Raw genomic sequence first — 21,608 nt, 5'->3', positions numbered from 1 at the left:
TTGTTATCAAGTAACACACCCAAAGAGGATAAGAATAAATAGGATACTTTAATATACAATACAATCTCAGTACACTGTGGAAAACAATGACAATAGTCAGTTGATAAAGAGGAAAGGTATGACCATTGACCACAGACATTCGGATGAAATGGTGCTAATGCTAGAAAATGTGCTGAAACAGTGCAAATCAAATGCTTTAAGACCTCTTGTCACGTGATGGCGTGACGGTCTGGGGTCTGAATGGGCAGGGAGGATAACCCCAGACCATAAAATGAAGAGGTGGTCACAAAAAGCACTTTGTGTATAAAACAAAGGGAAAGGAGAAAAATCTCACCCAGCAAATTGAATCAAATATTAACTGCCAGCTTTTGCATATAAAATCCAGACACCAATATTCTAGCATTATGGTCTCTATTAGGAATGTTGAGGATTACTGTTCCTTTTTTTTAGCTTAATACAGCCAGTTTAGGACAGAATTATGTTTCTGCTCAGCGTGAGAACTGCTCCAGTGTTTGCAATCCTGAAGAAAGTTAAAAAAAAAAAAAAAAAAAAACACCTTTAACCTTCTGCATTAAAATATTGCATTACAGCGATTACCTTTTAAAGCTTTGGCAGCACCACACACTATCAGCAGGTTGGATAACTATATAATGTAGCACCCACGAAGCAGCCAAGGCTTACAGTCTCACTTAGCACAATTAGTCAGATAAAACACACGTGTATCCCACATCTTATCTGCTGGTGAGCAAGCTGAACGCAGAAAACAGGCAAACATGACACAAAATATGAAATATGTTGATCCTTTATCTTGGGATATTCCGACTCAAGGCAGACCAGATTATTATTATTATTTACCATAAATACACACCAATATACACACAGCACTGGGGTAATGGTAGCCCAGGTTTGCTATCATTTCTTCTGGGGGACTATGATTTGTCATAGTTCTGGAGGAGATTGTTTTCTCATGACAACAACTGTATCGGGGATTAATGAGGAATCTTGAGGTTAAGGAGAGAAAAACATCTATAACATATCAATGTTTACATCTTCATAGCACATAAATATGTAGGGAGTGAACACTCCTAAATACCAGCAGCAACAGAACACAATCATACTGAACAGTACACACACACACATCTCTAAAGTCTGCTCATTTCTATAATGTGCCTTACGTGATGGAGAATATACTGTATGTGCCCTCAACTGAAATATCCCAAGATAAATGTTGATGACATACAGTAACCCTGAACATGATCTTTTAATACAGTACACCAAATGTAACATGTAAGGATGGACTTAAAAAGGTAGATTTTGCCATAAATACCTGATATACATAATCCCACTTCAATTCCCTGTTAAGGCAAATATGCTTTCGGTTTGGGGAGTGCATAAAAGCGTCAGTGTCTCTAATAGTTGGGTGGGTGCAATTGCATATATACCTACTATATGCTACTCTCTTTGTCTTTGTCAAAACATGCAATGTACAATGCTGGCCGAGGACTCGGTTCAAACAAACCCCTCATATAGTGAATTAGTACAACCATTAGCAGAATAGTTATTTCAATACATAGAATCTATCAAAAACAATTCTAACCAGTAGTTTTTCTGTTTTTTTTCATAGTTAGTGATGACAGCACTAGGCAATCTTTTGAAAATATAATTGCTCTTACCCCTTTGAACATATTAAGCTGCCACCCTGCCATCAATACAAAAAGCTGAAGGGAAGGCTCTACTCAGGGAACGCATAAACATAAAACTCACTGTACATATCAACAACCGGGATACTCTTACTTAGGTCTTGTGTAGTCATAGTTTCTATAACGGTATATCTTCTAAGTTACACTTGACAACATTGATATTACATAGGATATTTACGTACAGTATGTTGTCTTGCTAGTTTCTGACAGCTATACAAAGGATAATAGTTCACACGGAGATGTCCTTTGGGAATCACAAAAGTTATTTTGGTCGGATTCTATGACAACTGTTACAAATTGTAGGTTATTACGAGGTCTATATCACAAAACGCCAATAGGTGACCTGCACATATGGGATGACATACAGTACATGAGAATTCAGAGTTGGTCTTTCAACATGCAGCTAATAATTACCTGCCTCGTCAAACTCTGTTGTTACCATCGACCTCACATGCAAGGGGGAATCGAAAAATTACTTTTCAGACTAAGGACAGTCACATGTTTACATGCACAAAAACACAGGTACATGAGTTTAAAAGTTTTAAAAACTTAAATATCTACTTTGTTTTCTATATGTAATCGTGATGAGAATATTCTTCAACTTTGATTATCTTAGCACAGGAGCAGGATTTCTGGAGTGATTTATTGTTTGGATGCCCCCATTCCAATCAAATGTACTACCGTCTAAAATTTTCATAAACACATAAATACTTAGAAACATTTAATTCAATGTTAATTTCACCTATAACTAATCATTTCTATACTCAGCCTGCACATTTTGCAGTTACCATTGGAACAACAGAAAAATCATGGTATCCCCATCACTGCAATTTCCAAAGGGAGTAAATGTATTGATGACAACTGATAATTAACGCATAGAAAAGTGAACACCTGACACTGTGATCAATCAACTGTATTTTGTTATGATTATGAGAATTGTTTCATGATTGTGTGCATGTAAACATGATTGCTGTCATTTGCATTTGACTGTATTTTTAACTTCTGTACAAGAGTCATCCTTAACAGGGGAAAGTTTGACTAAAGGGCAAATTTAGGAGCGCATTTCTTGGCCTAGTAGTGACGCTGTGTGCAAGCTTTTGCTACCGCTACTGTACTGGAAGTTTCTACATGACGCACTACTACAAAATCCTGCTACAAGGAAAGCACTAGATCTGAATGATCCTGGTCTGGCACTGTGTAAACATTGCCTTCAGCTCGTTCTCTTGGGCCTCGTTGACAGTATCTGGCTCTGGGCTCTTTTGTACCTTCGCCACGGCAAAGTTGATGCCCTGGGTGAGACCAGCCTGAGTGAGGCTGGCCACCTGGACCATGGAGCTCTTGATCTTGGCAAAGGGGGACACCACTCGGCTTCCGTTGCTGTCGGCAGGTGAAGGGCCGAGGCTGCCCTCCAACTGTGAGGACAGACTCCTCTGAGAGCCTCCTGACGCCGCAGAGCTGGGCTTCTGGACAGTGAGGAGGTTGGAACTGGAGGTAGTGGACTGGACATCTAGCTGGGATGGCCTGGGGAGCTGGGGCTCCTCCTGCTGATGCTGCGGCTTAGAGCTTGGCTGCTTGTCTGAGTCTGCTGGGATCTTATTCTGCACAGGCACTACAGGGTTGAGCGGCTGCTCTCCAAATACCTCAACAGGTTTGGTCTGTGCATCGTGGACAAACTGGTGGCAGTAGGCATCAATGGGTGTGCCAAAGTCAATCAGAATGGCTTCTTCAGCCACAGAGGCGGCACCTGGGGACTTGTCATCACTGACTTGGGGGGAGCTTTCCTGCTTTCCGTCACAGCCAGTGACCCGGATGACGGAGGGTATATTTAGCTCTGCGCTACTGATGGACTGGGAGCGACTGCCCAGTCGTGGGTTTGATGCTACAATGCCACAGCTGGGCAGCACATAGTCCACGTTTTCTAAGGAGCCAGCACACGGGTGCTCTGGGTCAGAATTATAGGAATCAGAGTCAGACATTTCAGAGTGCTCGTCACCAATATCTTTCAGGGCTCCGGTGCCAGGGTTGCTATCTGATGTTTCCAAGCTGCTGTCCGACTTCCACAGGTTGACATGCATAGTTGGTTTCAGGAAACTGACCGCCACGTCAGGCTTGGAGAAGCTTCCCAGCTTCCCGAAGGGGCCAATGTTGACGTTTGTCTTGGTCTGTTTCACTTTTTGATTGAGAGAGGAGAATTTGTTGAGGAGGAAACTTTTGCCCTGTGCCAGACCAGAGCTGCCCTGGACTTGGTCAGCAGGTTTGTTCTGGATCCCCATTATGTCTTCATGAGGTTTACTCTGCCGCCTAAAGCACAGACACAAAATACACAATTCAAAGCCCTCGTCAAAGCTCTTGTCATCTAAATTGTGCCATTATGACTGCAAACGTTTATATGATAAGAGGGAAGAGAGCTAATTATTTTTTATATTATTATTATTGTCATCATCATTATTATCATTATTATTATTATTATTATTATTATTATTATTATTATTGTTATCATAATGACAACTCACCTCTCCAGCTTCTTTTCAACCACTAGTAGATCCAGCCCTGTGGCTTGTTTCGTAATGCGAAGCATCTCCGCAATGCATTGTAATGTATCTGAAATACATCACAATGGATTTCTCAACCACTGTAGATAATATGATCTGCAAAGCTTCATTTTCAAGCCTGTCAAAGAATTTAAAGAATTATTTTATATCCTACCTTTTCCATCGTCCTCAGGATTTCGTGTGGCGGCTCGCAGTGTGTGAAAGTATCCGCTTGTCTCTTCACTCCTGTAATGCAAACGCATACAGCAATACTTTGGCTTTCCAAACAGTGTAGGCTCTGGACCTGCAAACAAAAAAACAAACAAACTATTAAAAAAAACACACACATACACACACACACACACTTGAAACTTCCACTTTCAGTGTTGTGCTTTCTTTGCATGAATCATAATCAGCAGCGATATAGCTGAAAGGTTACTGAGAAACTGTTAAACACACTTTCAGGAAGTGTTGGATGACTCAGTCAGTGTGGAAGAAACCTCACTTCTCCTTTGAGTGGAACTTACTACTTACCAATTTCTATCTTTTCCAAACCCTCTAGATTGAGGCGCTGGTATTGGTTGACTTTATCTGCTTCCTCATCGTAACTACAAATAAGCAAACGTAAGTGAATTCAGCGGAAATTATTTCTAAGAAAAAACATTCTGGGAAATTTGTAGTGAGACTTACTAAGCAATGTAGTAGGCTTTGTCAGACAAAAGCAGCAGCACATCCACCTCTTTGTTGGTTGCATCAATAATGCTGATGGGAAATAAGAGAGAAATATCATGATAAGAGCACTTTGCAAACTTCTGAAAACAATGTATAAATCTGAAGCAGGCTGCGTCCACTAGATTGTATAGAAGATGTATCTGTTGAATTAGGTTCACACATAAATACTTAGAAAGGAAAGTGTCCGCTAACCTCATGTCACAGTTGATCAGAGCCCAACCACCGTGAAACTTCTCATCATCAGGCAGTAACAGCTGCATGTAGGTCTGCAGCAGGAGGCTGACCTGCTCCTGGGCTCCCCTTTGGCTTTCCTTCTCTTTCTCCTCATGCTCCTTCTCCTTACTGAAGATGGAGTAGAGGTCCTCTGTCACTGGCAGCCCCATCATTAGGTCTTTAGGGAGAGGCAGAAAATCCAATCAAAGGCTGTTTTTGAGACAAGATGAGTACAGACACACACATGCAGTATGTAGCTGAAATCTTTCATACCAATGACTGCTTGTCTGTAAGCGTCCCTGAAGCGGTTCAGATAGTAGCGGTTGGCTGAGTTCACACCGTCCTTCATCACTCCAGCCAGTTTTCTCTCCCCCGTCCTGGTGAAATCTCCCTAAAAATAATTGACACAGTGTTCTTCACACATATAGCATTTGCAACTCTGGTAGTGAATGGAGAGCACAGTGCATGTCTTAGTCTATAGGTTAGCTTTTATCAGGCTGCATTCTGAATCACTTCATGTTTATCATCCTTTAAATGACTGCAAATACTGTGTGCTCTATTTATCATTCATCCTAAATTACAAAATGATTAGATAAAGAAAGAGCTTAAACTATGATATCAACAAAGCACTAATTCACACGTGAACAAATGTGTGAAGACAGCGATGTTACCTTAAGTGCTGCCGTGCCTGCGTACTGTCTGCTGATGGTGTCTCCGTTGTTGGCCCACATGATCTGATAAATCCTGTAACACTTGGGAGGCAGAGGCTGCTCGGGAGGCATCACACCCAGCTTTTTCAGCTGTGGGAAGAGAAGAGACATTTCTCCATTGGCTTGCAGTTACGCTGTCTCTCTTTCAGTTTACATTGCACCAGTGGGAAAAGGTCAGCCTGTATCCAGTTTCATGAACTGCTCAATTTACACTTGTATTTGCTCATTAAATGTAATCCAAGATGTAATCCGAGATTAATACATAGGGAATTGCAGGATTACAAGAAAGCTGAAAATATTTTGAGTGTGTAAACTATGATGCCGGTGTTCCCTAAGATCTCTTCTGCTACTGTTGCCATGTGGTGCTGTACAGACATGAAAAAGGTCTACTGTTAGTGTGTGATCTGTTGAACAAATACAAGCAAATGTCAGTAATCTGTTGTACAAATACAGTATAAACTGCCTGCAAACTAACAGAGAAGCCACGTGAATCTGGTGAGTCACTGGTAAATCGCTTTGTCATCACAATTTTAGAAAACTGCTACATAAGTTAAGTCAATGAAGTTGATAATGATGATTATTACATAAATATTGTTATAATTTTAAAAAGAAATATCTCTCAGATGCTGATGTTGATAAAGAACAATGTAAGTTTCAGTTAAAATGGTCACAGGTACAGGAAGGAAGATGCACTCACAGTGCATAGCTGCACTACAGCATGTAATAACTATTTTTAGATGTGCTTTCCCTCGCATTAAGTATAAGATCTCACCTGATGTTCCATCACCACCCGAGCAACAGCTGCCTGGACCACGTTTGTCCTGTCCAGACAGTCCATACAGTTGACCCTAAAGACACCCTCTTGCTTGCAGATGACTCCATCCTGGTCCACCCTGATAAAAAAACATACACTCAGAATGAGACATTCACGACATTAAGATGTTTAACTAAATAATCACGTTTACCAACAAGCTAAACATTGTTTTCTAACTTAAAATGACGAATGAAGATGCACAAGAGATCATATTATCTTTGAAAATTCCAAAAACCTAGCATGACATTTACCAGGCCCACTTCATGTCAGTGATGATATCAGAGATCGCATCTGTCAGTATCTGCACGTTTTCAAACTTCATACCACGGCTGTGAAACAGGATATAAGAAGCATGCGGGGGGAAGTTAATGCACTGTGACATAAAATAGATTGTTCTTAAATAGAAATTTGCACTCAGGAGGAAATGGTTTCTCTCACCAGTGTTCGTGGAAGTCAAATGAAACGTATGTGAGGTTTGGATTGTTGTAAAGTAGGACTTGTTTTAGATATGCGTCACCAATCAGCTTCTCCCGTCCACTTTGGTCCACTAAGTTAATGATGACCTGAAGAAGACAATGAAGAGTTAAGATCTGTGTGCAATAACATTTAAGCCCTGCTCAACCAATTCTGTGGAAACAAAGTGAGATGCTAAACAGTTTCAAAAGCGTGACATAACCTACATACATACCCAGCAACACTTTTCTCTCATCACCTAATCAGCAACACTATTGTGTGAATATTAATACATCTGCTTTAGTACATTTTCAAACACTTAAGTGGTGCATAAAAGAGGAAACCGTCAGGGTTAATGTTACCGGTTCTGGTTCTCAGAGTCATTTTTCAGGTAGCATGTGGAGGTTGGTAGTGTACATGAAAAAAGCTCAGTGAGAAGATTCAAACTACATATCCAAATATACATATGTGAAAAGCAACCGTACCTGCTTCTTGCAGATGTTAAGCTGCTCTTCAAAGTGGGAAGAAAAGTAAGCCATGGTCTCCTTCTCCCCTGAAACATCAGAAAATACGCATAGAAATGATAGCTGTTGACACATTGTTACATCACTGTTACTTTGGAGACTGATGCTGTGTTTCATATGCCATAAAGATCTAAGGACCAAATCATAGTTTTTATTTCACTTGGAAATGTATCAAATTCTCCAAATCCATTCACTAATCTCTCTAAATTCCAGTCAGAATAAAGACAGATAACCAACTGGATATCTTTAAATGAATATATACGACCTAGCTGACTGAGTAAACTGTTATTTCTGACAATCTGAAGTGCAAGGCCCAGTGCACTCACTGTGAAACCCTCTCTGTAGACTGTGTGCCAGATAATGTAGGATCCACTGACCTTTCTCTAAGCGTGGCCGGGGATTGTAGCGGTACCCTGCCTGGCTCCAGAAGACCGGCACCGAGCCACGAGTCTGCACAAAGGACAGAGTGTGGCTGTGCACGTGGATCAACTGCTCCGTCTCCACATAGTTAGCCACATGGCCGTCTGTATCCACTCCTCTGCGTTTGTACCGCATCCCTTTAGGCAAGGAGAATGCATAAACACCAGTCAAAGATTATTTTTATCACAGATCACGCTTCACTGGAAGGGAATAAAAAAAAACATTGTCTACCAAGTTATGTAAAGTCTCTCCTGAAAGAAATCCTATTTGAACACGGGGTGAACACCACTCATAAATTCAGGCTGAATCAAAGTCGGTCTCAGCCAAACTAATAGTAGTTTAGGATTGTTACCTGCACGATGGCGGCTACGTCTGGAGATCAGGGCAACGGTGAAGCGGGGATGGATGTCGTCAACACAGGTGATCTCCTGTGGTGGCGTCTCTGGACTGCTCCTCTCCTCATCAGAGGTCTCATTGTAATTCACTACAAGTTCCTCCACCTGAACAAAGCCCTGGATGATTGGTATAACCCAGAAGTCCACATCTGGGACCTGGAGGATTCAAAATGTAAGAGGTTTAATATGCTGTTTGCCATGTTGATTAAAGAAGTATTTTGCATCCGACAAGTCTCTAAAGCAGATAATCTTTCATAACTTAAGAGCTGTTAACACTTCTATTCACAGAGTATTTTCATACTCTTGTGACAAAGCCCTGATAATTATTCACTCGTACAAGCTTACCCAGCAGGGAAAGCTCTGTTCTTTGAGCAGACACATGTAATGAAAAATACTATGACTTTGTCAGCAATGGTCAAAGAATCAAATCTAGGGACACAGTTTTTTAAATCAATTCTAAAAAAAGAAAACAACAACAAGTCGTGCAGCTTTGTATTTCTGTGTGTTACCTGAAGGTTGATAAGGTCTTGAATCATGTGTTTATTCCAGAAAAAACGGTCATCCACCTTCCAGAAAGAAAGAAAGCAACAGACAGACATATGTTTTTGGAATACGTACATAAAGATTAGATAACAAGTCCAACTTTATGTTTGCATATCTCTACAAACCTGTTTCCACAGGGGTAAACTGGACTTTTCTGAGTCTCCCCGGCGCTGCACGGTGTTTGTCAAGTCATACGTCATGCTATAGTAGAAGGAGTCCGAGTCCATGAATATTTTGTACAGCTCATCAAGCAGCCGCCTCTCCAGGCGTTCTTTCTCTTTGTTTTCCTTTACCTGGAAGGCAGGGGAATACTGGATTGGGTAGGTGGACAGAAAAGAGTGACATGCTGATAAAGCAAAGAAAGGAAAATCCTGACTTTAAAGCTTTTCAAAGTGAGAAAGACAGGAAAGGTGATGTGTTGATTTGAAGATAACAAGACATTTTCATCAAATGTACAGAAAAAATTACCTTTTTCTTGATGGGCACGGCCACATTAGATTTGATCTGGCTAAAAGTTTTCATCAAGAACTTGGACTCATCGGGAGACTGGGTCAGTTTCTCTGGTTTGTCAATTCCAAAGTGATGCTTCTTGCAGGCCTGAAAAAGAGGAACTTCTATCAAATGTATGCAAATGTGCAAATGACGAAATAAATGAATTTGGTACCACCTTAAATTCTGAAAACAAGAAAACTGTCTTACAGAGAAATCAGTGAGATTTGAAGTGGAACACCACAAAAAAACACTACTACTAATATTACTACCCACTACATACAACCGAAAGACTACAATACACAGTACTTTATGTAGTTTCCATTTTCCTAAAGTACTACACTATACAGCTTAACAGCAATATTGAGCTATAGGTTTTCTGGGAACAAAAAGGTGAGGAATGATCATTCTGCAGTACAAGCACAAAGTACAACAGGATGGGGTCTAAAAGCCTATCCAGGAACCATCTATCTCGTCCATTATTACTCACTTGAAAATATTCTGTCTCACCATCCATGAAGCTCCCCTGAAAAACTGAAATCTTAGCAATATTCAACTTCCTCTGAGATCATTTACAATCATTGCCTGCAATTCAATAGTCACTTCAAATATGTGGGTGAAAATAAAACTGAACTTTAATAAAGTAAAAAAAGATCTACAAGACATTTCGAACCACTGTCAGCCCATCAGAGATGAATCACACATTGACGCATACAAAGTATTCTTGGGTACATTAAATAACAATTTAGGATTTTCAAACGCACTGTAATAATTATTGTCAAGGGGGGCTGAGTGTAATTATTCAAACAGTAGACTATGAACACTTAACAGTATTAGTATGCACACCTCCAGCTCGAGCTCCTGGGGCTCCTCGTCAGACAGAGGGATGACAGCTATCTTGGTGATCTTGTAGACTTTGTGGTTGCCTGGTAAACGGCCCACCAGTGCTTTTTGACGGATTAATACAAGGCCGAGAGGAAGATCTGCCAAGAGGAAAAGAAGAAGGAGGATGGGGGTGGGGAGGGGTTGCGTCATAGGTGCAGAATTCCTCACATTCTGAAAAGGTGTGAAACCAGCTGCACGCCAGCAGTTTACTGCAGATTTCTTTAAGTAATGCAGGCATCTGGTAAATAAATATTTAAATCATGTTAATCTATCAGATGTACTCGAATAATATAATTGTTCATTCCATTTTCTTGTCAAGGGTATAATGCTTAATTTCAGACCTCCAACCTTTTGAGGAGGCACATCAACAAAATCAGACTCTCAGATTCGTCATCAGCTGACTCATTACCATCAGCTCAATCTACCTGCTCTGAGCAAAAAGCAGTAAAAGTCTAAGAAAATGTTAAAAAGTTTTTCGATGACTATAGTACTCACCTGTGTGTAGCTGTATCTTTCCTATGACACCTTCCACCAAACCCAAACACACAGGGTTCCAAGCTAGCAGCAGGTCTGTTGCTGAAATAAAAATATGGAAATGAAACATTAGAACAATGATGTAGCCAAATCGAAGCATTGCATGCTTTAGGCCAGATATGCTATCACTCTGTATATTACATATGCATATTTGCAAGCACAGTTTCCTACTGTATATGCCACTTTGCCTCGAGTCAGCTCTTGAAACATTTAAGCTTGTGTGCTTCTTCTATCAGAAACAGATGCATGAACCAAACAGAAGGTACCTCAAAACAGTCATGGTTAGTGGATTTCCTGTTACAATGCAAAAACGTTTTTCAATACTCGGTCAAACACTGTTAACCTTGTTGACTTGATGATTTAGCCTAGAAATGCCAACTGCGGTAAATGTACACATAAGAGAAAAAGATCTCACAAGAATTGTAACAATCTTGGTGGTATGTAATTCTTCATATACATTTGCAAAAAGTAGTGTCATCAGCCTGTCAACATTTACTAACATGTTCAAACACCAGGCCGAGTTTGAAGTCAGTTATGGCCACGCACCAACATGATGACTGTAAGGAAAAACTGGAATGCTTAGCATTGGTGATGGATTAAACATCATAGTGGAGAAAATTGGAAAAATGTGAAGGGTGTGGCTACGGGTGGAGAAGACTGATTGTAGGCACTGGCAACCACAGACAATGACTCTTCCTGTTCAAAGAGCCAGAGAATTTCATGTATAAGGGAACTGGCTGAGAGGGCCCCACAGGGACTATCTCGCAGAAACACAAACTACTAAAACAATACCACAAGTCAGAATGTCTAATATCATGGAAAAAGTTCACTATGTCCTTAGGGGGTGGAGTGGAAACCCAGCAAGGAGTGGAAACCCATTTTTCCAATTAAATAATGAAACAGTGGTGCAACTAAAAACCTGTTCAGGATGGCTGCACAGCCGCACAACTTCAAGCGACACGGAGAATAACACGCTCAGCTTTCTGGTATCTGTGGTGAAACGCTGCTTTAAGTTCAGCAGTGCTTTCAGTTTGGCTGGGAAAGTGTAATTCCCACGGCCAACCATATTTCATTTAGGCATGACCAATTCTTTTTCACAGAACTCACTTCTGCAATGTGACCAAGATGTAACGCAAGCAGCTGCTTTACTGCCACTCAAATTCAGACTTATATAACACATTACACACACACACACAGGTTAGGTTATATATAAATATAGATATAAGCACATAGTGAACAATTCCATATAGTGTTCTAGTTTTGTCACCACTGGGAAGTGTGTGTCTGTTAAGCAGCCATATGTCAAACACAACATTTGTAAAGCTCATTACAGACACAAACTAGTTCTGTGAATAGAAAAACTGGAGAGTCTAGTTTTCCCCTCAGTGTGTAACATAAGCAAAGCTGGGACTTTAAGGTCTGTTTGGGGTGTTGGCATTGCTACGAAAGCTAGGATGGTGATTTCAAGACTTAGGAATGACACATCTCAATAATGCCAGTCTCTTCTACGGCAAACCAGTTTGTTTTGTGTTAAAGAAAGCTGGACAATTGCGAGTGTTTGAAGCAATGATCTCGATAATGTGTATTTACACAGATGAGGTCTATTTACATGGATGAACGGATGACAGCTGCGAGTAAGACCTTCATTTGACCACATTATATTCACAAACACAGCGGGGGAAATAATGTTAGCAGACTCCTGTCAGGTGTAGAAATCCCGCAGCTCAATATAAAGGGTTATAATGATGGGTTAGTTTCAGGTAAATGGCCGGTTGTCATCCAGACACTACGTACCAGGTTTGACCGTCATGCTCCCGTCTTTGCGGCTACACCACAGCGCCCGGTCCCCGCTCTGAAGTATGTAGTCGTCTTTGGCTTGAAACAGCTCCATTGTTGTCCCTTTACGTTACACAACAGTAAGTCACAAGCAGGCTGTACAGACGGGTACAGGTAATCACCAACTTCCACGTCTCGGAGGCTGACTGTAGCTAGCCACGGTTAGCTCGTTTTTCCCACGGGCTGTGCTGCTGCTGCTCCTGCTGCTGCTGCTGAGCTACGGCGGCTAGCCACCTAACTTAGCGAGCTAATAGGTCGTTTATTCCACTTTCTACGCATACTGGAAATTACATTCGCTTTCTGTCACATAAGCATCCCTCCTCACGGTCATGTCGGGTAGAGTAAAAGGCAAACTCGTCATTAATGAGTGAAGAAATGTCCCGGGGAGCCGCTGTTGAGCGCCGCGTTCACGACGCAACCGACCTCCAGTTTCCTGCTCCAAACAATAACATGTGACTTAATGCTGGCCGTCATCACCGGTGTGTGCAGGTATCACGGCTAAGGAAATAAGCTTTCAATTCTTCACAGGTTTTATCCAACTCATTTGTTATTTATAGAAACTCAGGAAAGACAATGTTGTTCATTTAGTGGGGCTCTTAGAGAAACCCTGGTACATTTTGGTCCAGTTCTCATAGCCTACAAAGAAACTGTAAGGTAAATTGCCACGACTTTATTGCTCATCATATCCATATCACTTTTTATTACCTTGGAAAAATGCTTGGCTTCACAGAATGGACACAAAGTACTGTAAATTTACCAAATGTACTTGTACACTTGTACTTGTTTCAATAAAACTCATACTCCCAACCTTCCACCCCCAATAAGAGTATGTAACAATGAGTAGCTACATATTGAAATTATTATATTTGCAACATTGGATTGACAGGAATATTATATTTTTTACTTGAAGCACAAATTCCCTGTTCTAAGGGATTTCTCTGATTTTATTTTACCCTTTGTCCTTGCTGTATCAACAAATTCAAAGTTAAGTCATGTCTTTATTTCATTATGATTCCTAGTTGTTTTATTGTCTCATTGGCACACATCGTATAAGCAATACTTTCTGTAAATGAAGTGATGAAAAAAAATGATGGTAAAATATTTACTATATATTTACTACATAAATATTATGTGATTATGTAACTATTTCTAGAAGAGATAGTATGTTGATTATAAGATGTTATTTTGGATGTTACAATTGTCTGAGTTATCCTAATCTTGTCTTTTCTTTGTCTTATAGCTTGTAGATTCCTGTCTTCAAGGTGTGGCAAGCAATGACTCTCAGCACCTCTGAGTTGTGAGGAATTCAGTGGTTTTAATTTATGTGAGAACATCGCCAAACTAATTTCATTTAATCTCTTTTTATTTAACAGGTTCAGGTAATTTGTATATATAAAAAGGCCAAAAACACACCCACTCGCACCCACATATGGTAGGAATAAGGGGGCACAAATTTCAAAGTTATGAGTCAGTGGAGCCCTGAGGGAAAAAGCAGGGAGCAGCTGAGCTGACACAGACATAACTGTTACCTATCCAAAAATTCAACCAGCACTGAGAGTCAATCTTCACAGTCCAATAGGGATCACACACATGATTTAAGTTCCTCTCCACTGACAAATTTACTTTTAGTACCCTTGAATTATCTGTCACTGTGCAGAATGATGTACTGTATGTTAAGAAGATAGTTTCCATATTCATCTGCTTAAGAGGAAAAGTATCTGTGTTCTCAGCTTACCACTGTGTTTAAGGTGTATATGTACACACATCATTTTGTAAGATCACAACTAGTTTGGAGGCTAATCCTGGCCCAATAAACAAGTTACACAAGTTTTAAGAACTCTTTTAAATAGATAATTTAATTTTTTGTGAGAAAATATATCAGACACAAATTAGTATTCCAAACAGTAGTATTTGTGTGTCTTAAAACATGTTTCTTTGTTGGGACTCAAATATTAGTCAGAATGAATGTCAAATACATTTTATTTCAACCATACCAACGTGATTTGCTTTCAACAACATATTAGTCTGCTACTCATAACCCGTGATCAACACTAAGCCACAATCCATAATTTGTAAAGGTGAATTAGGCAGTGACCCTCCATTACAGATGGCTTATGATCTTAATTTACTACACAAACACTCAGAGGGCAATAATAAAAATAATTTTGAACGTTTTAAATTATAAGATTGATGTTTTTGTGCACTTCATGTGTTGTCCATTAGTTGAATAACTTCTCACAGTTGGTATTTTTAAGGCTTTTAGGCCATTTTTGTTGTAGTGCTATTACAGATTGTGGCTTTGGTACTTATACAAGGACATTCTGACAATCTTAAACTGTGATTCTTTATTAGCATTGAGTGCTGATTGTCTGACATCTCAAGTAGGTTACACATCTCAGGTCCATTTGTCATTACACATTCATAAATGTACCAAAATACTATATAATGATATAAATACTGATATAATGTTGTTTTGAAATTACAGGTAAACCAATGCACATACAAACACTCAAACACACCAATCAAAACTTGTGTAACTGATATATCTCAAATGAAGTGCTGCTGATCTCTCAGCATGATAGATGTCAATGATGGCAAAGTGCGAAGACGGCAAAAGTAAATGCACTAAAAAGCAGCATCTAATCAACATATTCATTGTGTTTTGTGACAAAGCAGCTTCAACATGGCCCTGTGGCAATAAAGGGGAAAATGCTTTTCTGTTGACTGAGTTTTGCAGTGAGTTCTGCTTTAAAGCCCCAAATGTTCGCCCTTGTGTACCAACTCATGTGCTCACTGGATTAAGAAAAGCTTCGTACAATATTTGATCAGACAAAAGGCAACTACATGTAACATTTCTTAAGAAAATACTGTTTCTTCCATTTATTGATAAAGGCCTCATATTCAAACTTAATTTGACTAAAAATCATTGTCAACACCTTGATCATGACAGCTGTCTCATTATGAAGACATTGGCACAACATAAAAGGCAGCGACATTGGCTTGAAAACATGACAGCGCTGAGCTACCATCAATTATGTGCTGAATGGCAGGAAATACCAACACAGTTAATCAATGCATGCAACTTCCACAAATGCTGTAGAGAGAGGAGGAGGTGGTGAGTGAGCCGGAACAGATTCAAATAAACAGCAGGCTATTCTCCTCTCCCCATGATTACGACGTGTGCAGTCTTTACGAAATCTCCTTTGCCATCCCAACATTCTCCTTGGTGATCATGCTGGGCTCTCCTTTCTGTGTCAGGTTGTCTCCCTCCATTGAGGTCTCACTTGCAGGCCTGGTTGGCTGTTCCTCCAGTTGCTCCAGTTCTTCCAGTATGTTTTGAACACGGCGGACTCCGTCACGTCTCGCCTGCCGTACATCTATACGACCCTCTGGGTCAACCGAGTCCAATGCTAAGAGCTCTTTGGTCAGCAGCTCCTCCAATAACAAGTATTTCTTATCATTCTTCTTTCCATCAAAACATTTCACCTTCTGCTCCAGCTCAGAGACCCGCTCAACTATCTGCTGTACTTTAGCCACACCTGGGTGGACAGGGCACTGAGCAGGCAGTTCGGCCTCTACCTTTACAGGTGGAACCTCTGGAGGAACAGGTGCCGTGTCCTGGGGTTCCGGTTTTGAAGGTATTTGGACTGTGATGTCTGCAGTATGTTGCTGTGGTTGCTCTGGTTTCTGGGGATGCTGGAACTGTTGCTGCAGCTGCGTTAACTGTTCAGGCTGCTGAGGCTGTGGCGATGTCTGAGGAGGTGTCTGCTGGAACTGCTGGGGTTGCTGGAACTGCTGGGGTGGCTGGAACTGCTGGGGTTGTTGGAACTGCTGGGGTGGCTGGAACTGCTGGGGTTGTTGTTGGAACTGCTGGGGTGGCTGGAACTGCTGGGGTGGCTGGAACTGCTGGGGTTGTTGGAACTGCTGGGGTTGCTGGGGGGGTAGCTGCTGGAAGTGTTGAGGTTGTGGAGGTGGAGGCTGTTGGAAGTGTTGAGGTTGTTGAGGCTTCTGGCCATCGACTTCTGTATGCAAAGGCTGGGGGAAAGGAGCAATCTCAGGTTTTGGCTGTGGGCTATGTGGTTCCTGCTCCATTTTCTGGGGTGGGTCTCTTGTGAGGATATGCTGTTGAGCCTTGGATGTTAAAAAAAAAAAAAGTCGTTAGGATATGTCAATATTCAGGTCAACACATACTGACATGAAAATCAAACGCTTGTTGAACTTGTCGATGGATGACCCAGTAAAAACACACAAAAGTAAAATTACCGGTGGTCTTTCTCCCATCACCTGAGTGACAATGGGTGACTGGCTTCTTATATGAGGAGGGAGGTGAATAGCAGCAGAATCACGATGCTGAGGAAGCAATATCGGAGAAGCCCTTTCCCGAGGAGGCTGCATTACTGTAGAGTAGCTGGGCCATTCTTCTGTCTGAAGGCGATGGAAGGGCTGTTGGTGCTCTGGGTAGGGGACACGCTGAGAGTAGACAGTGGGATTTAACTGAGCCTGTGTTGGTGTTTGGCTTCCTCCCCCCTCATGGATCACCGGGATGGGGATGTAACCTGCTTGGAGACCAGTGCTGCTGGGCCGTGGGGGTTGGTGATGTGGGGTAGTGTAAACCTTGAAAATAAGTCAAGTTGAAACAGTGAAAATTCAGTATTTGGTCATTTTATTAACAAATCCAAAATTATGATTCTTAACTGAATACTAATTATACTGTATTGCAGCATATGTAGACGTCTCACCTCTGCTGTTTGTGAAACAGGTGAGCTGGCCATTCCAGGCTCAGTGGAGCAGCTGTCCGAAGGTCCATGTAAAGGTGATCTAGGCCTGCAGTGGAGCCCTGGCGTTGGGGATGGTGTCCGCCCATCTGTCCGGATATTCTGTGCAGTGGATGGCTGGATGTAAGAGTAACATGGGTGCTGTTGCTGTCTGAGCTCTGCGCCCTCGTGGAAGACTGGGATCGGGACATAACCTGGGCGAAGAATGGGGTGCTTCATCTCCCTCACAAAGGTCTTCTGTGTCTCCTGAGGGCTTGGTTCTGGAGGTATGTTGGGTCCATTTGCTGACACTTCTCTGACCTGCAGCACAGTCAGTAGTATAATGATATATTGTCATAAGTGTCATGTAACACCTAATAATCACTTTACAACAAAGAGTAACAAAGATCATTTCATTTCTTTATAATATCCAGAAAAGCAAATTAAAACTACTCAAGGCGCTTATAAAACCAATTCATTATAAACATTTTAAGCAACTACAGTGGTGATAATTAACTAATTAAGTATTTATTAAAACTATTTAATCGCAACAAAACATGATTAGTGAGTCCGATGATCTCATTACAGTGTCACTATAAGCTCGGTTAGAATTATTATCTCAAAACCTAAAACGGGCCATGATCACATTACATATTTTCCAGGTGACTGGTTTGATTCGAGAAGTTAGGCGTTATCATTTTAATAAAAAACTAATATAGTGCTTGAATATTTTATGCAAGCTGTGTTTTCTGATACAATACATGAGTATAGGGAGTAATGCTATGTGTATCTCATGCATTATTCAGGTGCTTAACTCCCCCACAAAGAGATTTACATTTAAATCAGCTGTATCCAAATTGCAGCATGAATTAAGCTACATATACATTTCAACAGTCTTATCAGAGTTTGTATAGTTGAATATTAATGTAGAAAACAAAACTGGGTGCTATTAACAACAGAAAAGTGCTGTGGGTCCTGAGCTAATTGCAAAGGTTATAGGTTAAAATGTGATATTTCCATAGGGGGATGCCAAAAGTAACACCTCCCTGAGTATTTGATAAGTGAAAAATAGCTTCTGACTGCTAACATGGACTTTTAGCCCATTTCCTGTCACAGTTGTTGTGTTTGTGTTTCACATTTTTGCTATGCTACAATCAGTATGACGTCATTCAGCTGGCTGTCTTTCCTGACACTCCCATACACAATACTTTGGCATAGCCTCTGTTATTCAATCATTATTGTGTCATACTTCTTTTTCTTTCTTAAAATTTAAACAAACAACATTAGATGTTTTTTTCAATACTCTTCCAATAAATTATAAAGATAATTTGATTACTCAATGAACTTTCTTGTGTCGCTGTTCTTTGACCACACCTATAGATGTTAAGAAAAGATATCACAGTACTTTGTAAACATAATAATCTGACTAAAAGTAAGTCTCACTATCACTATAGATAGTATTTTGTATTATTCTTAGTGTGCCAAGTATAAGCACCTGCCACTGACAGCCAAGCAGGGTTACAAGCAACAGGTCCACTAATAGTTCAGCGCTCTGTCAATGATATATCTCAAAAGTGTTCAAAGTTCTGCTTGTAGCCTCTGAAATCACATACAAGAGGCTGCAGGACAAAAAAACTGCATTTAAATGTAAGTCACTGTCATTTTCCCTCAAAGACAAAAGTTATGAAATAGCGGTGAACGACCCTTTGCCCTCTGCCATTTCAGTAGGGGACACTGCCAGCAGCATTGCACCAATTTTATCCCCTGACAGCTGTTTTCTTTCTAGCAGATTCTTTGGGACACTAACTTTGGGCAACAGTCCCCCCCCCCCCCCCCCCCTTTTCTCTCCCTGAGACGAAAGATTACTAACTGACACGGGTGAAGCCCATTTCACTCCCTCTCATTTATCCTGGTTTTCTCTGCAGTAAGTGTTTTTTTTTAAAGCAGCTGCATATTGCTCTGCAGGGAAGCCAGCGCCTCCTGATACACGTTTTACTCCACAGGCCAAAGTAAACTGGACCAGCCTCAATCCTTGTAAGGGAAAAAGTTTAATATGAGCAGGGCGACGCAGTGTTTCTAGGCATGGAGGTATTAAAACATTGGGAGCCCATCATAGGTAGCCCTTACATACTGCAGGGTGAGTCATCGAGTAATTATAGTCTTAGATCATGACACGGGAACATAACAGGGTTGATCACCCGTTATAATAGGCTTGTGAGCTGTCTGTGAGGGGGAGGTAACGGTGCCAAACAAGGCCTATAGTCAACAAGATTAATATATAACAGTGATGTAGCGCAGCGCTTCTGCTGGTTTGACAGCGTATCAAACTAAACGCACACTAAAAGAGACACAACACGCAGCAGAAAATGCGTAAAAGCCATTATATTCATATCCTTAACTTTATCCCGACGCTCTTTTATATGTCTTCTTTTTTTTCTTACCTTTTTCGTGTCGTGTCTGGGGTCATTCCAGGTTGTCGTGCGGTTATTATGATCCACGAAGAATGGCCATCCCGTCTGCGGGTCAATTTTGACTTCCCATCCGAGGGGCAGAGGGTCGTTGTCATTATTCGCCATGGTCAGTATCGGTGACTGAGTCTTGACGCCGTTCATGTTGCTTCTGCCTGTCGAGTACTGAGACATTTTATACAGGCGACGGACGCTTTAAAGATTCCTTCAAGTGACGTGGAAAAAGTGGGCTGGAAGTTTCTCGAAATAGCAGGGTTAAATGTTGGTAGGGGGGTTCGTAGGGGGGTTGGTGGGGGGCGGACAACGCTGCATAAGATGGCATGTGTTCCCAAACTTGTTGTGGCGCAGACCCACCACCCCTCCCCCCCCCCCTCCCCCAAAGTAAACTCTGATATACATTTGGGATTTTTTTGTGTGTTGGATTATTTATTTATTTTTGCTGCAGATGAGGATACTGACTGTGACTTCTTCCTTCGTCTCTCTAGTGATTTGGAAATCCTCACCCTTAGACCCTCAGTGGCCCCTTGTGTTTTCTCTGGAACCCCCACTTTGACCACCTATTTTCAGGGAATCCCGATAAGCATGTGTTCATAACCAAAGATTCCCCAAAAATAGATGCACTCCCACTAGAGGAAAATCTTGTCCAAGGGAACTCAGTCTGGGCTTATCTGGTGCACAGTTATATAACGGTGGTTGTGTGATACAGTGTGGGCACAGTGACACCTTTGATGACAGTTATTCCTTAATCATAGGAATTCTCCCATTCAGCTTCATACTATAAAGGAAATACTAGTAAATCAAATTCATCCTTGCTTGGCTAGGATGTACTCAAACACAGTTTGGAAACTACAGTTGAGGACAAATTGATTTCTGTATAAAACAATAAAAAAGACTGACATTAACAAGAGCTTTATTGCATAGTCTATGGAGCCAATTCCTGTGAATGGTTGTTTGTAGGTGTAAAAATCTGCTTCATAAATATTTTCCAATATATCATAGGGATTATATAGCGACACAAAGCTTACAGGAGATATAAATGAATCCTAGAGTATAGTCTAATGCATACTGTAGATTGTGTCTTCAAATGTGTATGCAATAGTAGCATGCATATTTTTTTTATAATGTTTTATTTTCCTTGGGTGAGTCATAAATCATACAATTCCATAAATTCCGGTCATGAATCACACCACCAAATAATTATCACATTCTTCATTCAGTGGTGAGGTTGTTGTTTCCAGAATATTTGCATCTCTCAGGGAGCATCTCTGACTTCTGCAAGCTTCAGCAACTAGCAAGAATTCTAATAACACTGATATGTGTTTGGTATCCGCCCACCACCCTGGCCTGCCTGGACCCCTATCTAAGGTGGCTTGTAATGAAGTGGCGACTTCAGTGTTATTACTCAACACAAATTGGAGCCAGAGATGCAAGGATCTTTGGTGGAGATTTTCTGGATAATTTAATAATGAAAGTGGATAAATTATACTTATTGACATTTTAATAATAATGGCATAAACTCATTAAAGCCAGTATGTGAGAATATTTTTTAAGGTTTCTTTTTGGCTCCCCACTGTTAGCATAAAAATAGATGGTAATGCATTCTTCTG

At 40.9% G+C, this 21,608-nt stretch overlaps 2 protein-coding genes across 2 annotated transcripts; both read right to left on the bottom strand.

Annotated features, from left to right (window-relative positions):
* Window positions 1–29: 29 nt before the first annotated feature.
* Window positions 30–13,102, bottom strand: inpp5f (inositol polyphosphate-5-phosphatase F). Its single transcript, XM_053332718.1, has 20 exons — window positions 12,738–13,102; window positions 10,905–10,985; window positions 10,371–10,507; window positions 9,504–9,632; window positions 9,161–9,328; window positions 9,002–9,058; window positions 8,450–8,648; window positions 8,055–8,234; window positions 7,639–7,706; window positions 7,139–7,263; window positions 6,952–7,029; window positions 6,659–6,779; window positions 5,848–5,976; window positions 5,450–5,567; window positions 5,156–5,354; window positions 4,922–4,993; window positions 4,766–4,839; window positions 4,407–4,535; window positions 4,214–4,301; window positions 30–4,001 (listed from the first exon to the last, which is right to left on the bottom strand). The coding sequence occupies exons 1-20, from the start codon at window positions 12,832–12,834 to the stop codon at window positions 2,867–2,869; spliced, it is 3,384 nt and encodes a 1,127-aa protein (XP_053188693.1). The 5' UTR covers window positions 12,835–13,102; the 3' UTR covers window positions 30–2,866.
* A 1,639-nt stretch (window positions 13,103–14,741) lies between these two features.
* Window positions 14,742–20,272, bottom strand: bag3 (BCL2 associated athanogene 3). Its single transcript, XM_053333173.1, has 4 exons — window positions 19,975–20,272; window positions 17,519–17,854; window positions 17,043–17,393; window positions 14,742–16,910 (listed from the first exon to the last, which is right to left on the bottom strand). The coding sequence occupies exons 1-4, from the start codon at window positions 20,173–20,175 to the stop codon at window positions 15,969–15,971; spliced, it is 1,830 nt and encodes a 609-aa protein (XP_053189148.1). The 5' UTR covers window positions 20,176–20,272; the 3' UTR covers window positions 14,742–15,968.
* Window positions 20,273–21,608: the final 1,336 nt, after the last annotated feature.

Source organism: Scomber japonicus, chromosome 14 (genome assembly GCF_027409825.1).
Source record: "Scomber japonicus isolate fScoJap1 chromosome 14, fScoJap1.pri, whole genome shotgun sequence".
In the NCBI taxonomy this organism is placed as follows: Eukaryota; Metazoa; Chordata; class Actinopteri; order Scombriformes; family Scombridae; genus Scomber; species Scomber japonicus.
The sequence above is the reverse complement of the archived record's forward strand: the minus strand, read 5'-3'. Positions and strand labels throughout refer to the sequence as shown.

Coding starts and splice junctions, on each gene's coding strand:
- inpp5f (XM_053332718.1), bottom strand. CDS start 12,834: ATGGAGCTGTTTCAAGCCAAAGACGACTACATACTTCAGAGCGGGGAC. Junction 10,986..12,737: donor GAGCATGACGGTCAAACCTG/GTACGTAGTGTC, acceptor TTTTTATTTCAG/CAACAGACCTGCTGCTAGCT. Junction 5,568..5,847: donor CAGGCACGGCAGCACTTAAG/GTAACATCGCTG, acceptor AATTATTTTTAG/GGAGATTTCACCAGGACGGG.
- bag3 (XM_053333173.1), bottom strand. CDS start 20,175: ATGTCTCAGTACTCGACAGGCAGAAGCAACATGAACGGCGTCAAGACT. Junction 17,394..17,518: donor CTGTTTCACAAACAGCAGAG/GTGAGACGTCTA, acceptor CTTATTTTCAAG/GTTTACACTACCCCACATCA. Junction 16,911..17,042: donor TGATGGGAGAAAGACCACCG/GTAATTTTACTT, acceptor TTAACATCCAAG/GCTCAACAGCATATCCTCAC.